Source organism: Tachysurus fulvidraco, chromosome 18 (assembly GCF_022655615.1).
Source record: "Tachysurus fulvidraco isolate hzauxx_2018 chromosome 18, HZAU_PFXX_2.0, whole genome shotgun sequence".
In the NCBI taxonomy this organism is placed as follows: Eukaryota; Metazoa; Chordata; class Actinopteri; order Siluriformes; family Bagridae; genus Tachysurus; species Tachysurus fulvidraco.
In genome coordinates, this window is record NC_062535.1 from 6,912,836 (window position 1) to 6,927,907 (window position 15,072).

Consider the following 15,072-nt stretch of genomic DNA (forward strand, 5'->3'; position numbering starts at 1 on the left):
TCCATGAACACATAAACAATGTATTTAAGCAGCAAAACAAGTGGGTATACCGAGGGTATACACTAATATTAAGCCATAGAAGTCGTTATACGCAAACAGCCCTGGGGAAAAAGTGAATTAATGAATGGAAATAAAAAAAATACTTTGTATTTGTTTAAATTGTGGTCAGTGATCCTTGCCAAACAACAACTCCCCCATTATTATTATTTTTTTTATTATATTTTTTTGTGGGGTGGAAGTGGGGAAGATGTCATGCTTGCCTGTCTTCAAAACTCTTGAGCCCTGCTTTTGTATTTAAAATCTGATGCACAATGAAATCATCAGTTTGTGGATTAAATATATTTTTTATTTGCATTTATCTAACAGTCCCTGCTGTATCAGTGAGTTGATGTCACAAGGCATTGAGGAAACATTAACAGCAACAGGTTTTACCTTATTCATTCTGCTCACCGTATCCTGCTAAATCTGTGCACAAGTTTTACTAGTGTTGATTTCATTACACATAATGTTTCATATTTAGATGTTGGTATTTATGCAAATGAGTTTTCTCCAATAAAATTGATATGTATTTATGTATTTTATAAAACCACAAACAAATATTTATATTATATTAACAACCAGAGACTGTGTGTGTGTGTGTGTGTGTGTGTGTGTGTGTGTGTGTGTGTGTGTGTGTGTGTGTGTGTGTGTGTGTGTCTCTGTGTGAAGATTATTTTAAGACTAAAATTATTTGTCAAGACATTTTTAAAATGATGGTGTATTAGTTATAGTGTAAAGAGAAACATATTCATTCCTACTTGCAGTTTGTAAGACCTGATGTATTTGAAGAAGTAGAAATAGGTATTGTGCACTTACATACACATACAACAATTCACTGTCAGGGATCTTAAACTCTAGAACCCTGTTTTATTATTTTTTTTAATACGTTTTATTAATTAAATGGGATTTTTAAACACCTGCTAATTGTTTAAAATTCATTGCTAACATTTTTGTCTATTACATACAAGAATTTCCTTTTGTAGTTTATGAAATATTAGTTTGAGTTTTCTATAGAAAAACATCTGATGGATCTGTTCACTTCCCTCGATATCAATGTGCATATTTAGATACTTACATCTGACATCACATGCATATGGATGCAATCAGCCTGCCCCACTCAACCAAGCTCACCCAGCTTGCCCCAAAACAGCACACCTGAGCTTAAGGTCTTAAGTACGACTTGCCAGATTTGCACATTTTATAAGCTATTCTCAGCCTTTCACACCCAGCTTGTCCAAACAAGCTTATCTCACCTAAATGACCTTACCAAGCTCATGTAACTAATATATATATATATATACGTATGTATGTATGTATGTATGTATGTATGTATGTATGTATGTATGTATGTATGTATGTATATATATATACTGCCATGTGAATGAATGTATATAATTTACCAAAAAAAACACAAAAAAACAAAGTTGATATAGGGCTGATGTAGCTGCCTTATGAAAAGTGAGTGTTTTCCTCTTTAATGCACAACACGGCATGTGAATGTCACTTAATGTTTAATGCTACCTTTTCCCACTTGTAACCATATGGGAGAGGTCGGTGTTCTATGGTGGATGTTTAAAAGTGTTCAATTTACTTATATAATCATCTTCTTTAGTTATGTTTATACTTTGTCGAGTTAAATTTTATATTGATACTGAAATATGAACAGTGCACATGGGGAAATGGTGTGTTTGTTTTATAGGAACATGTAAAAAGGATAATTCACTCATCGACGCCTGTGTATACAGTATGTTTTCTACATCAGGTACAGTATGTTTCTTGTATTCCATTCATCTTATTTTATGAGACTTTTCAAACAGTTCAGGTTTGTGCTGTCACGGATTTGTCAGGTTCTCCCCTCACACAGCATACCAGATCCTCGTGACCAGAATTCTGATCAACGTCATCTCACACCCCTCATCACCTCACCACATAAAAGACACTCTCTCTATCTCTCTCTCTCTCTCTCTCTCTCTCTCTCTCTCTCTCTCTCTCTCTCTCTCTCTCTCTCTCTCTCTCTCTCTCTCTCACACACACACACACACACACACACACACACAAACTGAACCCTAATTTGCACGTCTATGTGTCACATACCAGGTGATAACTGGGATTCTCCCTTTTCAGTGATATATGATACATTTAGTAAAGAAAATACTGGGAGTTTATTCTCCCGTTTTAAGAAGGATTACACAAGTGTGCTCACGGTTTATAAATCAGTCTGCACGAATAAAATCGGTACAAATCTGAGCACGGACTGGAAACCCATTTGTTATTCATACAGTTTATTAATCTGTGAATCTTTATCCAAGATTTGAAAAACTGAGGAAACAAACAGTTTATCAATTGAATCCTCAGGTGTTTCTGTGTCTAAAATGAATACAGAGACAATCAAAGTCAATGTTTACAAGCCAAGTTCAGGTATATTTGTGCAGAAATATAAAGTGTAGTGTCTATAAAATCACTAATTACAGTATATTTTATGTTATAAATATAGTTTAGTTTTTATTCTACCATTTACAGCAATAATCACTAATTACATATTTATGTCATTTTTATGGTCATGAATTCGTTGAAGCTCTAAATTAGATCACGTGACTTTAGCCAGGGTTTCACAGGCAGGGTCACAAATGATTCTTTGACATTATACTAAATGTGTTAACTGAATAAAATGCTGGAAGCAAAACTGAATTAGAAATTTGTCAATAAAGCGGTCAACAAAGTGTCCATCTTCTTTAAGTTGTTCAAAATGATCCATCCAAATCTGTATGCATTGGCTTCTCAGTGTAGACCACCATCGTTCTATTGTTTGGTTTCCATAATGCTTGGACCAATTGGGACACATTCTGCATTTGCAGCTTCTCTGAGAAATGTTTCCATGCTTGCTATATGAGGATTTTCAGTTCCATGGTCAATTCTAATTCTTCGTGGGCATCTGTTATTTTCAGCAACAGCATTAACCAAATATTCTGCAATTATTTGTGGGTCATTGTTAGTTTAAGCCTAGAGCCAAATGATTTTACTGGAAAAAACACCAATGCATCCATTTATACATTTCAATTCAATTCAATTTTATTTATAAAGCACATTTAAAATCCACCTGAGCTGGCCAAAGTGCTGTACATAGAGATAAAAGAAAAGGAAAAAAGAAAGAACATAAATATAAAAGTACAAATAACCAACAATTAAAAGCACAGGAAAAGAGGTGTGTTTTAACATAGATTCTGCAAACGTAGAAGCAGTTCTGACTGGTGATGGCAAGCTATTCCACAGCTTAGTGCCAGCTATTGTGAAAGCTCGGTCTCCCCTGCATTGCAGACGGGATCGTGGTACCAGCAAAAGATGACCAGATTTTGGGACCTAAGTGATCTCAAAGGATTATACCTAACAATCAAATCGGATAAATATTTGGAGCTAGATTATTGAGAGCTTTGTAGACGAATAGCAGAATCTTGTATTCGATACGGCATCGGACTGGCAGCCAGTGCAAAGAACATAAGATTGGTGTAATATGGTCTCCTTTGCGGCTACCTGTGAGTAGATGGGCTGAGCCACAGAGGATGAATGGACACCTACAGATGTGGCCTTTAAGAACGAACGTCTTCTCCCACGGCATTCTGCAATTCGTGCCGCAGTGTACCGCAGCTTTCTGCACTTCTGGTCGGGGGGGGGCGCTATCTTAGCAATCACCTTAATGGATGTCTGTATAAAATTGTGATAATGATGTGGCCGAACAAAGAAAGCAAAAAGCACAGTGTAAAATGTATACACAGTGTGTGAAAATCATTTTAGGATATTTTTGAATATTCTGAATATGATCTTCAGTCAAATCCAAGAAATGACAAGACCAAGGGTTTTCATTCATTTTCTGAATTTTTCACATCTAAGGGGAACTTTTTGGTGGACCCAGAGTTTTAGTGCTACAGTGTAAAGAAACTGAGTGAAAAGGAACTGAGTGAATAGGTTTAATCAAGTTAAAATGTAAAATAGTGATAAAGAGCATGTCGAACCATGTAGACATTGTGCTTCCCCAGAGGTTTTCCTGTGTTAGCCTTGTTAAGACATGGCGCACTGGGAAGCTGGGCTACTGACCCAAAACGTAGATCTTATAGAACAGACTTCCAGATTATAAGTAAACAAATAGAACTAGCGCTGCCTAGTTCAGGTGGTTAAATTATTATGAATGCTATAAATCATATTATCCTTTTGCGTGGGCTTTATAAAATCCTGAGAGTCTAAGCTTTCAAACAATATATATTATATAACCGTGTATTTAGAGGATTTAATGCTTAAAAGTTACAATGAAGTTGATGCAGCCTCATCTCCTAGCGGTGGTGTGCCGTAGCCGGCACGGTGACCACATAAGTGGTGTTAATTAACATTAATTTTGTCATTTGTAAAACATCACAATAATTTTGAGTTGTTTTCAAGGACAGAGCTGGAATCTCCCTACAGTTTGGGATATGGCCTTGGTGATACACTTGGTATACATTATATTTCCAAAAGTATTGGGTCACCTGACCTTTCCTGCTATATGTGGTTGTTTTCTGATCTCATCCCTACTGAACACCTTTGGGATGAAGGTGAACGCTGACTCCACCCTATACCTCACCTACATCAGTGCCTGCCTTTGGTAACACTCTTGTGGCTGATGAACACAAATATCCATCAGCACACTCCAAAATTGTATATTCAATCTGTACTTCTACTTGAGTAAAGGATGTGTGTACTTTTGCCACCTCTGCAGACTAGCCTAAATAATTAGAGAATATTACCAAATCGAGTGAGCGAGTTTTATTTTATTATTCATATTAAAAAAATAATAACCTGTACCGTATATTACTCCCCCTCAGCACCTCCCATCAAAATTCTCTGGTGCCGCCCCTGTGTTCTTGTCATGTAAATGACCACATCCGGTCTCGAAATATAAAAAACGAGCCTTTTTTGCTTCGTTTCTGTTTTCTGGTGATTTTATTTTTTTGTTATTCGAAATATAAAATGAAAATCAAACCATTTTTTAAAATTTTACTCATCCGTTTTTGACCATGAAAAAAAAAAACGCGTTGTATTTCAATTGTAATTTTTGTATTTTAAAACAAAAATCAAATAGCCACTATTTTTTTGTTTTTTAATACCCGTTTCTAAATGGAAAGTCGAATGACCAAAAGATACACAGACCCATTTCCAAGTCTTTATCAGTGGGTCTATCCATTTAAATAACACAAACAAAAAAAGCACAAACAAGCCCCTAAATCAAAAGCTACAACAAAACCCAACCCATGCAATCACTCTCCAGGCAGCATTAAGCTGCTGTTAGATGGTTTAAAGATGGAAAAAAAAAACTAAAAAAACAATAGTCTAAAAAAAGTATACAAATGCCCAAACAAAATAAAAAAAACAAAGAAAATATGAGAGCCTTCCTCTCCCTACTGCAACCAACATGCTTCCTCTGAACATTAGAGGGGGTTCTCAGACTGGAATGGACATTAGTAAAAGCAAATTTGATATGGAACACATTTATACATTGGTTTGTTTCTTTGTTTGTATGTATCTATCAAAACATTAGCTTCAGGTTCTGAATAATAAGATGTTGTCGTGATTGAATTCAAACAGTAAAGTAAATGAATGCCTATGTCAAAAGCTTACACGCCTATCCACGTACTAACAAGGCCCAACTCTGCTTAGCTTCAGAGATCAGACGAGATCAGGCATACTTTTTATTTACTTGTTTGTTTGTTTGTTTGTTTGTAATTATTAAAACATTCAAATAAAATAGTTTTAAAGATTTACAGTACATGCTGGACATCCCATGACATAAAAATTTATATAGGCTTTCTGTATATTTTTTCCATGCTTTTCTTAAAAATAGATGAAACATCATTACAATTTGTTTTCTTTCCCAGATTGCACTTTTTATCATCATTGTACATAAACATTTTGTTTATTTATTTATTTATTTTATTGCCACACAAGCATTACTATTTTCCCCAATCTTTTTCATTCAAATTTCCATTTATCCAAATGTAATTTCCAAACACGTACATTTTTTTAAAGTTTTTATCTAAATGAATAACTGACCTTGTACAAAAGACAGACAAACACTTTTACGAATCAAGTTTGCAACACGAGGACACAGAAACAGTGAGGGATTAATGTAGTTAATTTAATTTGAATTACATTGAATAAATAAAGTGATAAATAGCAATATTAATAAATAGATAATAAAATGCAGTGTCAAAGCATTATACAAAAATAAAATAATGACAAAATAATGTATGATGTGAACAGAACTGCTCACAACTAAGATGTATTCAAAAGACTTGCTGCCTTGTTGTCAGTGTTTAATATCAGTTTAAAATGTCTGCTTCCCCTAAAGCTCACATCCCTTATTACAGTGTACAGAGCTACACTACTTACAACTGATGTCATCAAGAGAAATTCAAAGGTCAATCCATTTTGTCTCATTATAATTGGAACTAAAAACAAGTTTTAATATACATCCATTATTAAATACTAGTTATCGATAGAGATTTAACATCATATACATATTATGCTAATATAAATCTAACAACGAAACTCCAAACTTAGCAGGAATCAAAAGGTAACTTAAAAGTAATTTACAAGTAACATAGATCACATTTTATTTCCTTTCTGTATCATTTCCTTCTTTCAGCTTGTGAAACACAACTCCATCTGGTTGTTCACACCATTTCACTGTGATGGTCTCTGTCCCCAAATCATCCTTCAGTTTCTGGTTGATCTGAAGAACAGAATAAGACTTTTATTACAAAGTAAGGCAGGATAGAGACTCACCTGTAGGAAATGATACAGAAACCGAATATAACAGTCAGAATCTAATTACAATAAAGTTTATATGTGTCAGAGTTTGATGAATACTGGGAAATGTACATTATAAGTCTTGTGGAGGATGAGACCCACCTGCTCCAAGATGGCCATCATCACTGCAGGATCATTCACATCCTTACCGGATCGGACCTTCACTCTTAGTGTTTGTTTTATCTTGATATCTAAATGCAGAAACACACAAAAAAAATAACAAACAATTACACCATCATACTGGACTCAGTTTAATTTGCAAATGTGAGACATTAAAACATTAACTCACTTGAGTAACAGAAGAAAGGCATTATATCTGAGCACCAAGCATCAGCAGCCTGACCGTTATTTATATAACCACAGTTTTCATTCTTCAGGGCATTATCAGGTTTTCCAGTCATCCAGCTGATGGTAGAAAAATTGGTTTGGTCTGTCCACTTCCAGGAGTCTCTGAACATACCAATCCAAGTGTAGCCTGAGACCAGTCCTTTAATAACAGAGTTTTCAGTTGCATCCCTCGAGATGGCCAAGTCTGTGTGATGCTGTTTACAGTAAGTCTGAGCTTCAAGCCATGACATAGAGGTAGAAATGTAAATGTACCTCTGATTTCCAGTATAACTGTCTGTGAGAATAAACAACACATGATAAAACATAGGTTTATGGAAGTATCAAAATAAAAATAAAAAAAAATACACAGATTACAACAATAAAACCCTTAAAGAATATTTCTCAAAAGTTGCTGACAAAACATCAGGAACATGACAAAAAGGTAAACCTGAGTAAAATGAACGTATTTCCCCAGTGTCTGAAATATGCTATAAGAAATTCTGTTAATTATTTTTCCCAGTTCAACCCAATGAGTATATTAAAAAATACATTGTTCACAATTTTTATTACAACACAACATTCTCTACTGAGAAATAGGAAAGTGATCAGTATGTAGATTCTTACCATCAAAACAGACAGAGGGGAGTGGCCAAGTACAGCTCACATCCCCCAACCCCAGGGAGTAATCGCGCCACACTCCTCATGTCCACCAACGTTGTCGGGTTCACCTGAACTCCATCCCGTGCTTCCCAGTGGTTTATTCCCCACTGACCAGCGCCAGCTGTTGATGGGATTGTAGAGTCCAATCCAAGCACTGGAACTGAATTGTTGACTCTGTGCTTCTTTCTGAAGTCGGACCATGTTGTCATTACTGTCGATGATAGCCAGGTCAGTGTGTGTGGCTCTGGAGTAAGCCTGAGCATCACTCCAGGTTTTCCTCTGCTGGACCAGATAGTACCGGCGAGGGACAGACAGGACAAGAGGAACAAATCCTGTGGATAAATTTTAAACATTATATGCAATGTTAGCTCAGTCACAAATTTAACTTATTTTAATTAACTCTTCTCATAATTTTACTTAATTTGATTTACATAATGATACATTTTTTTCTTTTCAGATTTTTCTTTGGTGGTACAAAATAAGAAATTATTTTAAATCAGCACACACAACCACACACACACACACACACACACACACACACACACACACACACACACACACACACACACACACACACACACACACACACACTTCTCTCACCTGTGAAAAACAGAAGTATAAAGAGACTCTGCTCCATTACTGATGTGTAGATAAACTCACTAAGACAAAAGAAATGTGATTAAAATCCCTCAGCAGTTCTGATCAGCAGTAAAACTTATAACTGTAAGTACCACATCACTACATATGATTAATAACTGAATTTAAACACCAATTACTTCAGGGGAGATGATTATTGATTGTATATTATTCATTATTCAGAAAAGTACACATCACAACCAGAGAGAACACAGAACAACAAATAAAATATCATAAATGATAAACTGATGACTGGAAATACATTTGTAAATCGGAAAGTCCATCTTAACTCTCCTCTGTGTCCTGTGTGAAGTGTTCAGTGTTCACAGCTAGTTATTTATGATTAATGCTATTTTATTAAGATTATAATCCTATGAAGAGTACAGAATGGAGGTATTACAGCTCCAGAACTGATTCATAAACTCTGTCCACGATTCAAGGGAGACTGAAATTACTTTGATTGATTTTGATACCTGAGAGAACTAATAAACATTGCCCAACACTATAGGAACAACAATGAGGTACAATACAACAGAATAATAACACAACTTATTAGCAGACAGTACACAAAATAAACAGAATCCTACCTTACCAGAAAACAATAAATTCAAGATAAAGAGCTAAGGCACACTGGATACTGAGCTGGTACAACTTCAATATAACTGAGTAAGACCTACCCACTATTCACACCTTAAGTGAGGCTGAAACTACTTTAAATAGTCACCTGAGATAAATAATAAGCATTGACTAACACTATAGAAACAACAATGCTATACAATATAACCAAAATTAAAATAACACAACTCTATAACAATCTGAGTTAAACAGATAGTACACAAAAGTCAGAATCCTACCATAACGCACATGGATATGAAGAATATCAGTGTTCACAATTTCAGCAGATTATTTTAATTAGAATTTCACACCTTTTCTATTATACATAAACATGGTCCAATATTTGTTTGTTTTCTTCGATGCAAAATGGCTTATGCAAGTCACTCAGTCTCTTTTTCCTACTTTACAAAACCTTTGATTAAACCAAAGCAGAATTTTGGTGAAAGTGTTGGGGTGTTGGGAATGTGATTGTGAACACTATAACCTCACAGGTTTATTTACTACAACAACAACAACAACAAGAAGAAGAAGAAGAAGAAGAATAAGAATAAGAATAAGAATAAGAATAAGTAGAAGTAGTTTTTGAGTTTTAAACTTAAATTAAATTTTATTGTCATTCCTTCTCACCTCATAAATGAAATAGTCAGACATTAGACTTTACACAACGCTGCACAATACCATCCAGTATACAAGGCTGTGTGGAGGAGCTTTTATAGGAATGATAATTTATCATATAGTTAGAACAGTTAGATGCAAGTGTACTTGTGTTTATTAACCAGGAATACAATTTCAAAATTTAAGTTAAAATCAGTGTGATAAACAGACCAAAGTCGAGCAATCAGCAAGCAGGATATCTAAAGCAACAGTGGACAAAAACATGAGTAAAGACAAAGATGTTTGTAGGCTGCTGTGTGTGCTGAGAAATGGGGTTTGTGTTGTGGTTTTACCTGATATACAGTATGTGATAAATAACACATTAATACAAACATAAGTTACATAATACAAACATTTAAGTTACAGTCAAAAATATTTTTTGATCTTGGTTTAGCAGATTAGAAGATTAACCAAAGGTACAAAGATCATCCCGGAGAGCAGGGGTGTGGCAGCCAATTTCAGACTTTGTATAAGACAAAATGTATGTATGCTATATTTCCTCCCAACAAAGTTATAGACTGATTGTATCTTTAGTCTGTGTCTTATTGAACCGGTATTGATCTGTTCATTGATAGACTTCAAAGCACTTTTAAACAATACTCTGGATGACAGGACTGGGGGTTCGATTCCCGCCTCCGCCTTGTGTGTGTGGAGTTTGCATGTTCTCCCCGTGCCGGGGGTTTCCTCCGGGTACTCCGGTTTCCTCCCCCAGTCCAAAGACATGTATGGTAGGTTGATTGGCATCTCTGGAAAACTGTCCATAGTGTGTGAGTGTCTGAGTGAATGAGAGTGTGTGTGTGTGCCCTGCGATGGGTTGGCACTCCGTCCAGGGTGTATCCTGCCTTGATGCCCGATGACGCCGGAGATAGGCACAGGCTCCCCGTGACCCGAGGTAGTTCGGATAAAGCGGTAGAAAATGAGTGAGAGTGAGTGAGTGAGTTCATCTCTTCTAATTTGCTTACTTAAATAATTTATATAAACAATCTCACCATGCTGTTGCCAGCAATACCCAATGCTCCAGGTCTCCAGATTCTCCAGATTAAGATTAAGATAGCAAAAAGTCTGTTGGGAAGAAATATAACACATACATTTTTTTAAACAACATATAAAATTGGCTGCCACTTCCCTGCTGTTGTTTGCTATTCCAAGATCTGAATATATTTATATTAATGTGTGATATTTATGTACTGCACTGTGTTCTGTTGTTCCTCACTCTACATATTTGTAATGAGATAGAATGACAATAATGTTGACCAAAATTCTGATTTGGTTTAATCAAAAGGTTTATGTAAAGTAGCACAGAGGAACTAAGTGGTTTGCATAAGACATTTTGCCTAGACGAAAACAAAAGTGTAGCTCAGATTATCACCAGATGGAAAAAGGCCTCTAAAGGTAAAAGTGACAAAATAAGACTATAAAATTGGATCGCATTTTATTACTATAGAAAAGGTGTGTAAATGTATAATTGAAAAATTCTGCTGAAAGTTTGAACACTGATGTTCTTCATATCCATGTGTGTATGTTGATTAATGTGAGTCACGCACAGATTATCAGGCATGTGCACAGCACAGCCGATTTGCATGTAGTTTAGCATAAAGTGTAAAAATCAAAGAGCTAAAATGACAAGTATACAGCAAAACAAAGGTTACCAACATAAATATACAATGGCCCCAAAAAGTACAGTTCTGTGCAAACGTTTCAGGCAGGTGTGAAAAAATGCTGTAAACAAAGAATGCTTTCAAAAATGGAAGTGTTAAACATGTATTTTCATAAATGAACAAAAGAGAAATCTAAATCAAATCAATATTTGGTGTCACCAGCCTTTGCCTTCAAAACAGCAGCAATTCTTCTAGGTACACTTGCACACCATTTTTGAAGGAACTCGGCTGGTAGGTTGTTCCAAACATCTTGGAGAACTAACCACAGATCATCTGTGGATGTCGGCTTTATGACATCCTTCTGTCTCTTCATGTAATCCCAGACACACTCGATGATGTTGAGATCAGGTCTCTGTGGGGGCCATGCCATCACTTCCAGTACTTTCTGTTCTTCTTTACACTGAAGATTAATGACTTTGGCTGTATGTTTGGGGTCATTGCCCTGCTGCAGAATAAATTTGGGTCCAATCATACGCCTCCCTGATGGTATTGCATGATGGATAAGTATCTGCCTGTATTTCTCAGCATTGAGAACAACATTAATCCTGACCAAATCTCCAAATCCATTTGCAGAAATGCAGCCCCAAATGTTTAAGGAACCTCCATCATGCTTCACTGTTGCCTGCAGACACTCATTATTGTGTCGCTCTCCAGCCCTTTGACGAACAAACTGCCTTCTGTTACAGCCAAATATTTCCAACTTTGACTCATCAGTCCAGATCACCTGCTGCCATTTTTCTGCACCCCAGTTCCTATGTTTTCATGCATACTTGAGTCTCTTGGCCTTGTTCCCACGTCTCATGTATGGCTTTTTGGCTGTTGATGCAGTATAACTATCTTGTGTCTTGTTGCTGTGCTCAATCTTGCCATGACATGAAACTGTCTTTCATAACCTCACCAGACTTTGGCTGTTCCTCACCCAGGTTTAAGCCTCCTACATAGCTGTTTCTCTTTCATTTCATGACTGGGTTTCAACGTAAGTGTGACCTTGATGATCACTAGCACCTGTTTGGTATAATTGGTTGATTATACACCTGACTATAATCCTACAAAATCCCTGACTTTGTGCAAGTGTACCTATAAGAATTGATGCTGGTTTGAAGGCAAAAGGTAGTAACACCAAATATTGTTTTGATTTGGATTTTTCTTTTGTTTGCTCACTTTGCATTTTGTAAATTGAAAATAAACACTCATTATTTATATTTCTGAAGGCATTCTATGTTTATAGCAGTTTTTCACACCTGCCTGAAACTTTTGCACAGTACTATATATGGACATTTAAGGCACATTTTACAAAGTTTTTAATTTCTCTGCATTTGAAAATAATGTCAAAACAACTAGCATTTATTTTAAAGACTATTATCACATGAATGCCTTTTAAGCAAAAACATTTCCCAAATATAGATTATGTTCAAAATAAAAATAATGATAACATATATAAACAAATAAAAAATAATTGATACGTTGTACTGTTCATAATACAAAGCAAAAGACACACAGCTCTTACTTTATGACAGTAGCCATGGGTCAACCACCAGGTATACATACAGGAACTTAATGCTGCTGACACTATTAATACTACCATAAATTATCTGTGGGTGTGTCGACCTTCCTGAAGTTTATTATTGGTTCTGATTACGTTATTTTACTTTTAACCAATGATGGAGAGATTGTGGACTCTGGAGGGGGCTTGTATTCTTTAATGTCCTGGGAACCTTACCACAATCATGGTGTTTCAGGACTCAGGCCAGACTTTGGCCATGTGCATCTGTTTATGTTTTGTGTCACGTGTCTGTCCCACCCTTGTCTCTTCCTGCTCGCCTTTGCACACCTGTTCCTTATGTGCCTAATTGATATTAGTATTTAGTTGAGCCGTGTTGCCTTAAGCAGCGCGGAATCTGCTGTCGTTGTGTCCTAGTGTGTTTCCTTGTTTTTTGCTTTTTAAGTTATTAAAACCTGTTTATTTTTACACTATCCTGTATTTGGATCTATTTTATTCCCACATCGCTGACAGGAGGATTCTGCCAGATCAAGACCCAGCAGGATAGCATCAGCCTGGATGGTCTTTGGGGGGTGTATTTTTTTGTTTTTTCCCGGACTGTTTTTCTGCCCTGGATTTTGTTGTTTTAGTGACATCGGTCCGCAATTTTCCGGTGATGGACGCCTCTGCTTCCGGTTCTCCGTGGGGGGCGCCGCCCCACTTCCTGTCTGTGGGGGGTGTTGCAGGCCGTGTTTTGCCCCCATTGGCCCTCTCTGGCTGTGCCGCCATGTGCCTTGCTGCCCCCACCTGGATCTTGCCGTTACTGTCATTAAGACAGATTGGCGTGTCGGGAGCCGTGCCTCGAGGGGGGTACTGTCAGGACTCAGCCCGGACTTTGGCCATGTGCTTTTTTTGATGTTCTGTTTTCACGTGTCTGCCCCGCCTCTTCACGTGTCTGCCCCGCCTCTTCCTCCCTGCTTCTGCACACCTGTTCCTCATGTGTTAATTATTGTTGGTATTTAGTCGAGCGGCATTTCCTTAAGCAACGTGGAATCCTCTGTTGTTATTTGTTGTGTCCTAGTCTGTGTCCTAGTCTGTGTCCTAGTGTCATGTTTCTCATTTATTAAACCCTTATTTTTTATGCTATCCTGCATTTGGGTCTATTTTATCCCTGTGTCTTTGACATGGTGAGTCATTGCTGTCTGTGCAATGGCTGTTAAGCTTCAGCCAACAGGGCTGCCCTTTGTCACCGGTCCTTTTCATTATTTATATGGACAGGATTTCTAGGCGCAGTCAGGGGCCAGAGGGAGACCGTTTTGGGGACCACAGGATTTCATCTCTGCTTTTTGCAGATGATGTTGTCCTGTTGGCTTCCTCAAATCAGGACCTTCAGTGTGCACTGGGATGGTTTGCAGCTGAGTGTGAAGCGGCAGGGATGAGAATCAGCACCTCCAAGTCCGTGGCCATGGTTCTCAGCTGGAAAAGGGTGGTTTGTCCCCTTCAGGTTGGCGGAGAGCTTTTGCCTCAAGTGGAAGAGTTTAAGTATCTTAGGGTCCTGTTCACGAGTGAGGGAAGGATGGAGCGGGAGATCGACAGGCAGATCGGTGTATCTTCTGCAGTGATGCGGTCGATATACCTGTCTGTTGTGGTGAAGAAAGAGCTGAGCAGCAAGGCGAAGCTCTCTATTTACCAGTCGATCTACGTTCCTACCCTCACCTATGGTCATGAGCTTTGGGTCATGACCGAAAGGACAAGATCCCGGATACAGGCGGCCGAAATGAGTTTCCTCCGTAGGGTGGCTGGGCTCAGAGTAGAGCCGCTGCTCCTCCACATCGAGAGGTCAGTTGAGGTGGCTCGGGCATCTGTTTCGGATGCCTCCTGGACGCCTCCCTAGGGAGGTGTTCCGGGCATGTCCAACTGGGAGGAGGCCCAGGGGAAGACCTAGGACAAGCTGGAGGGACTATGTCTCTCAGCTGGCCTGGGAACGCCTGGGTATTCCCCCGGCAGAGCTGGAGGAAGTGTCTGGGGAGAGGGAAGTCTGGGCGTCCCTGCTTAGTCTGCTGCCCCCGTGACCCGGCCCCGGATAAAGCGGTAGAAGATGGATGGATGGAAACTTTTTTGAAATCAGGGCAGGGGGACACGGTGGCTTAGTGGTTAGCACGTTCGCCT

At 37.8% G+C, this 15,072-nt stretch overlaps 1 protein-coding gene across 2 annotated transcripts; it reads right to left on the reverse strand.

The window, feature by feature from the left end:
- Window positions 1–7,830: 7,830 nt before the first annotated feature.
- On the reverse strand, window positions 7,831–9,572 carry LOC113648877 (C-type lectin domain family 10 member A-like). Of its 2 annotated transcripts, none has more exons than XM_027156385.2 (3): window positions 9,423–9,572; window positions 8,461–8,519; window positions 7,831–8,192 (listed from the first exon to the last, which is right to left on the reverse strand). In XM_027156385.2, the coding sequence occupies exons 2-3, from the start codon at window positions 8,495–8,497 to the stop codon at window positions 7,861–7,863; spliced, it is 369 nt and encodes a 122-aa protein (XP_027012186.2). In that variant the 5' UTR covers window positions 8,498–8,519; window positions 9,423–9,572; the 3' UTR covers window positions 7,831–7,860. The 2 variants fall into 2 exon arrangements, with proteins under 2 accessions (XP_027012186.2, XP_027012184.2); XM_027156383.2 differs by having other exon boundaries at window positions 9,361–9,572.
- Between the last annotated feature and the right edge of the window lie 5,500 nt (window positions 9,573–15,072).

Bases quoted from the DNA above. Each gene is read 5' to 3' on its own strand.
- LOC113648877 (XM_027156385.2), bottom strand. From the start codon at position 8,497: ATGGAGCAGAGTCTCTTTATACTTCTGTTTTTCACAG. The intron at 8,193-8,460 runs GTGAGAGAAGTG...ATTTATCCACAG, and splicing joins TATACTTCTGTTTTTCACAG to GATTTGTTCCTCTTGTCCTG.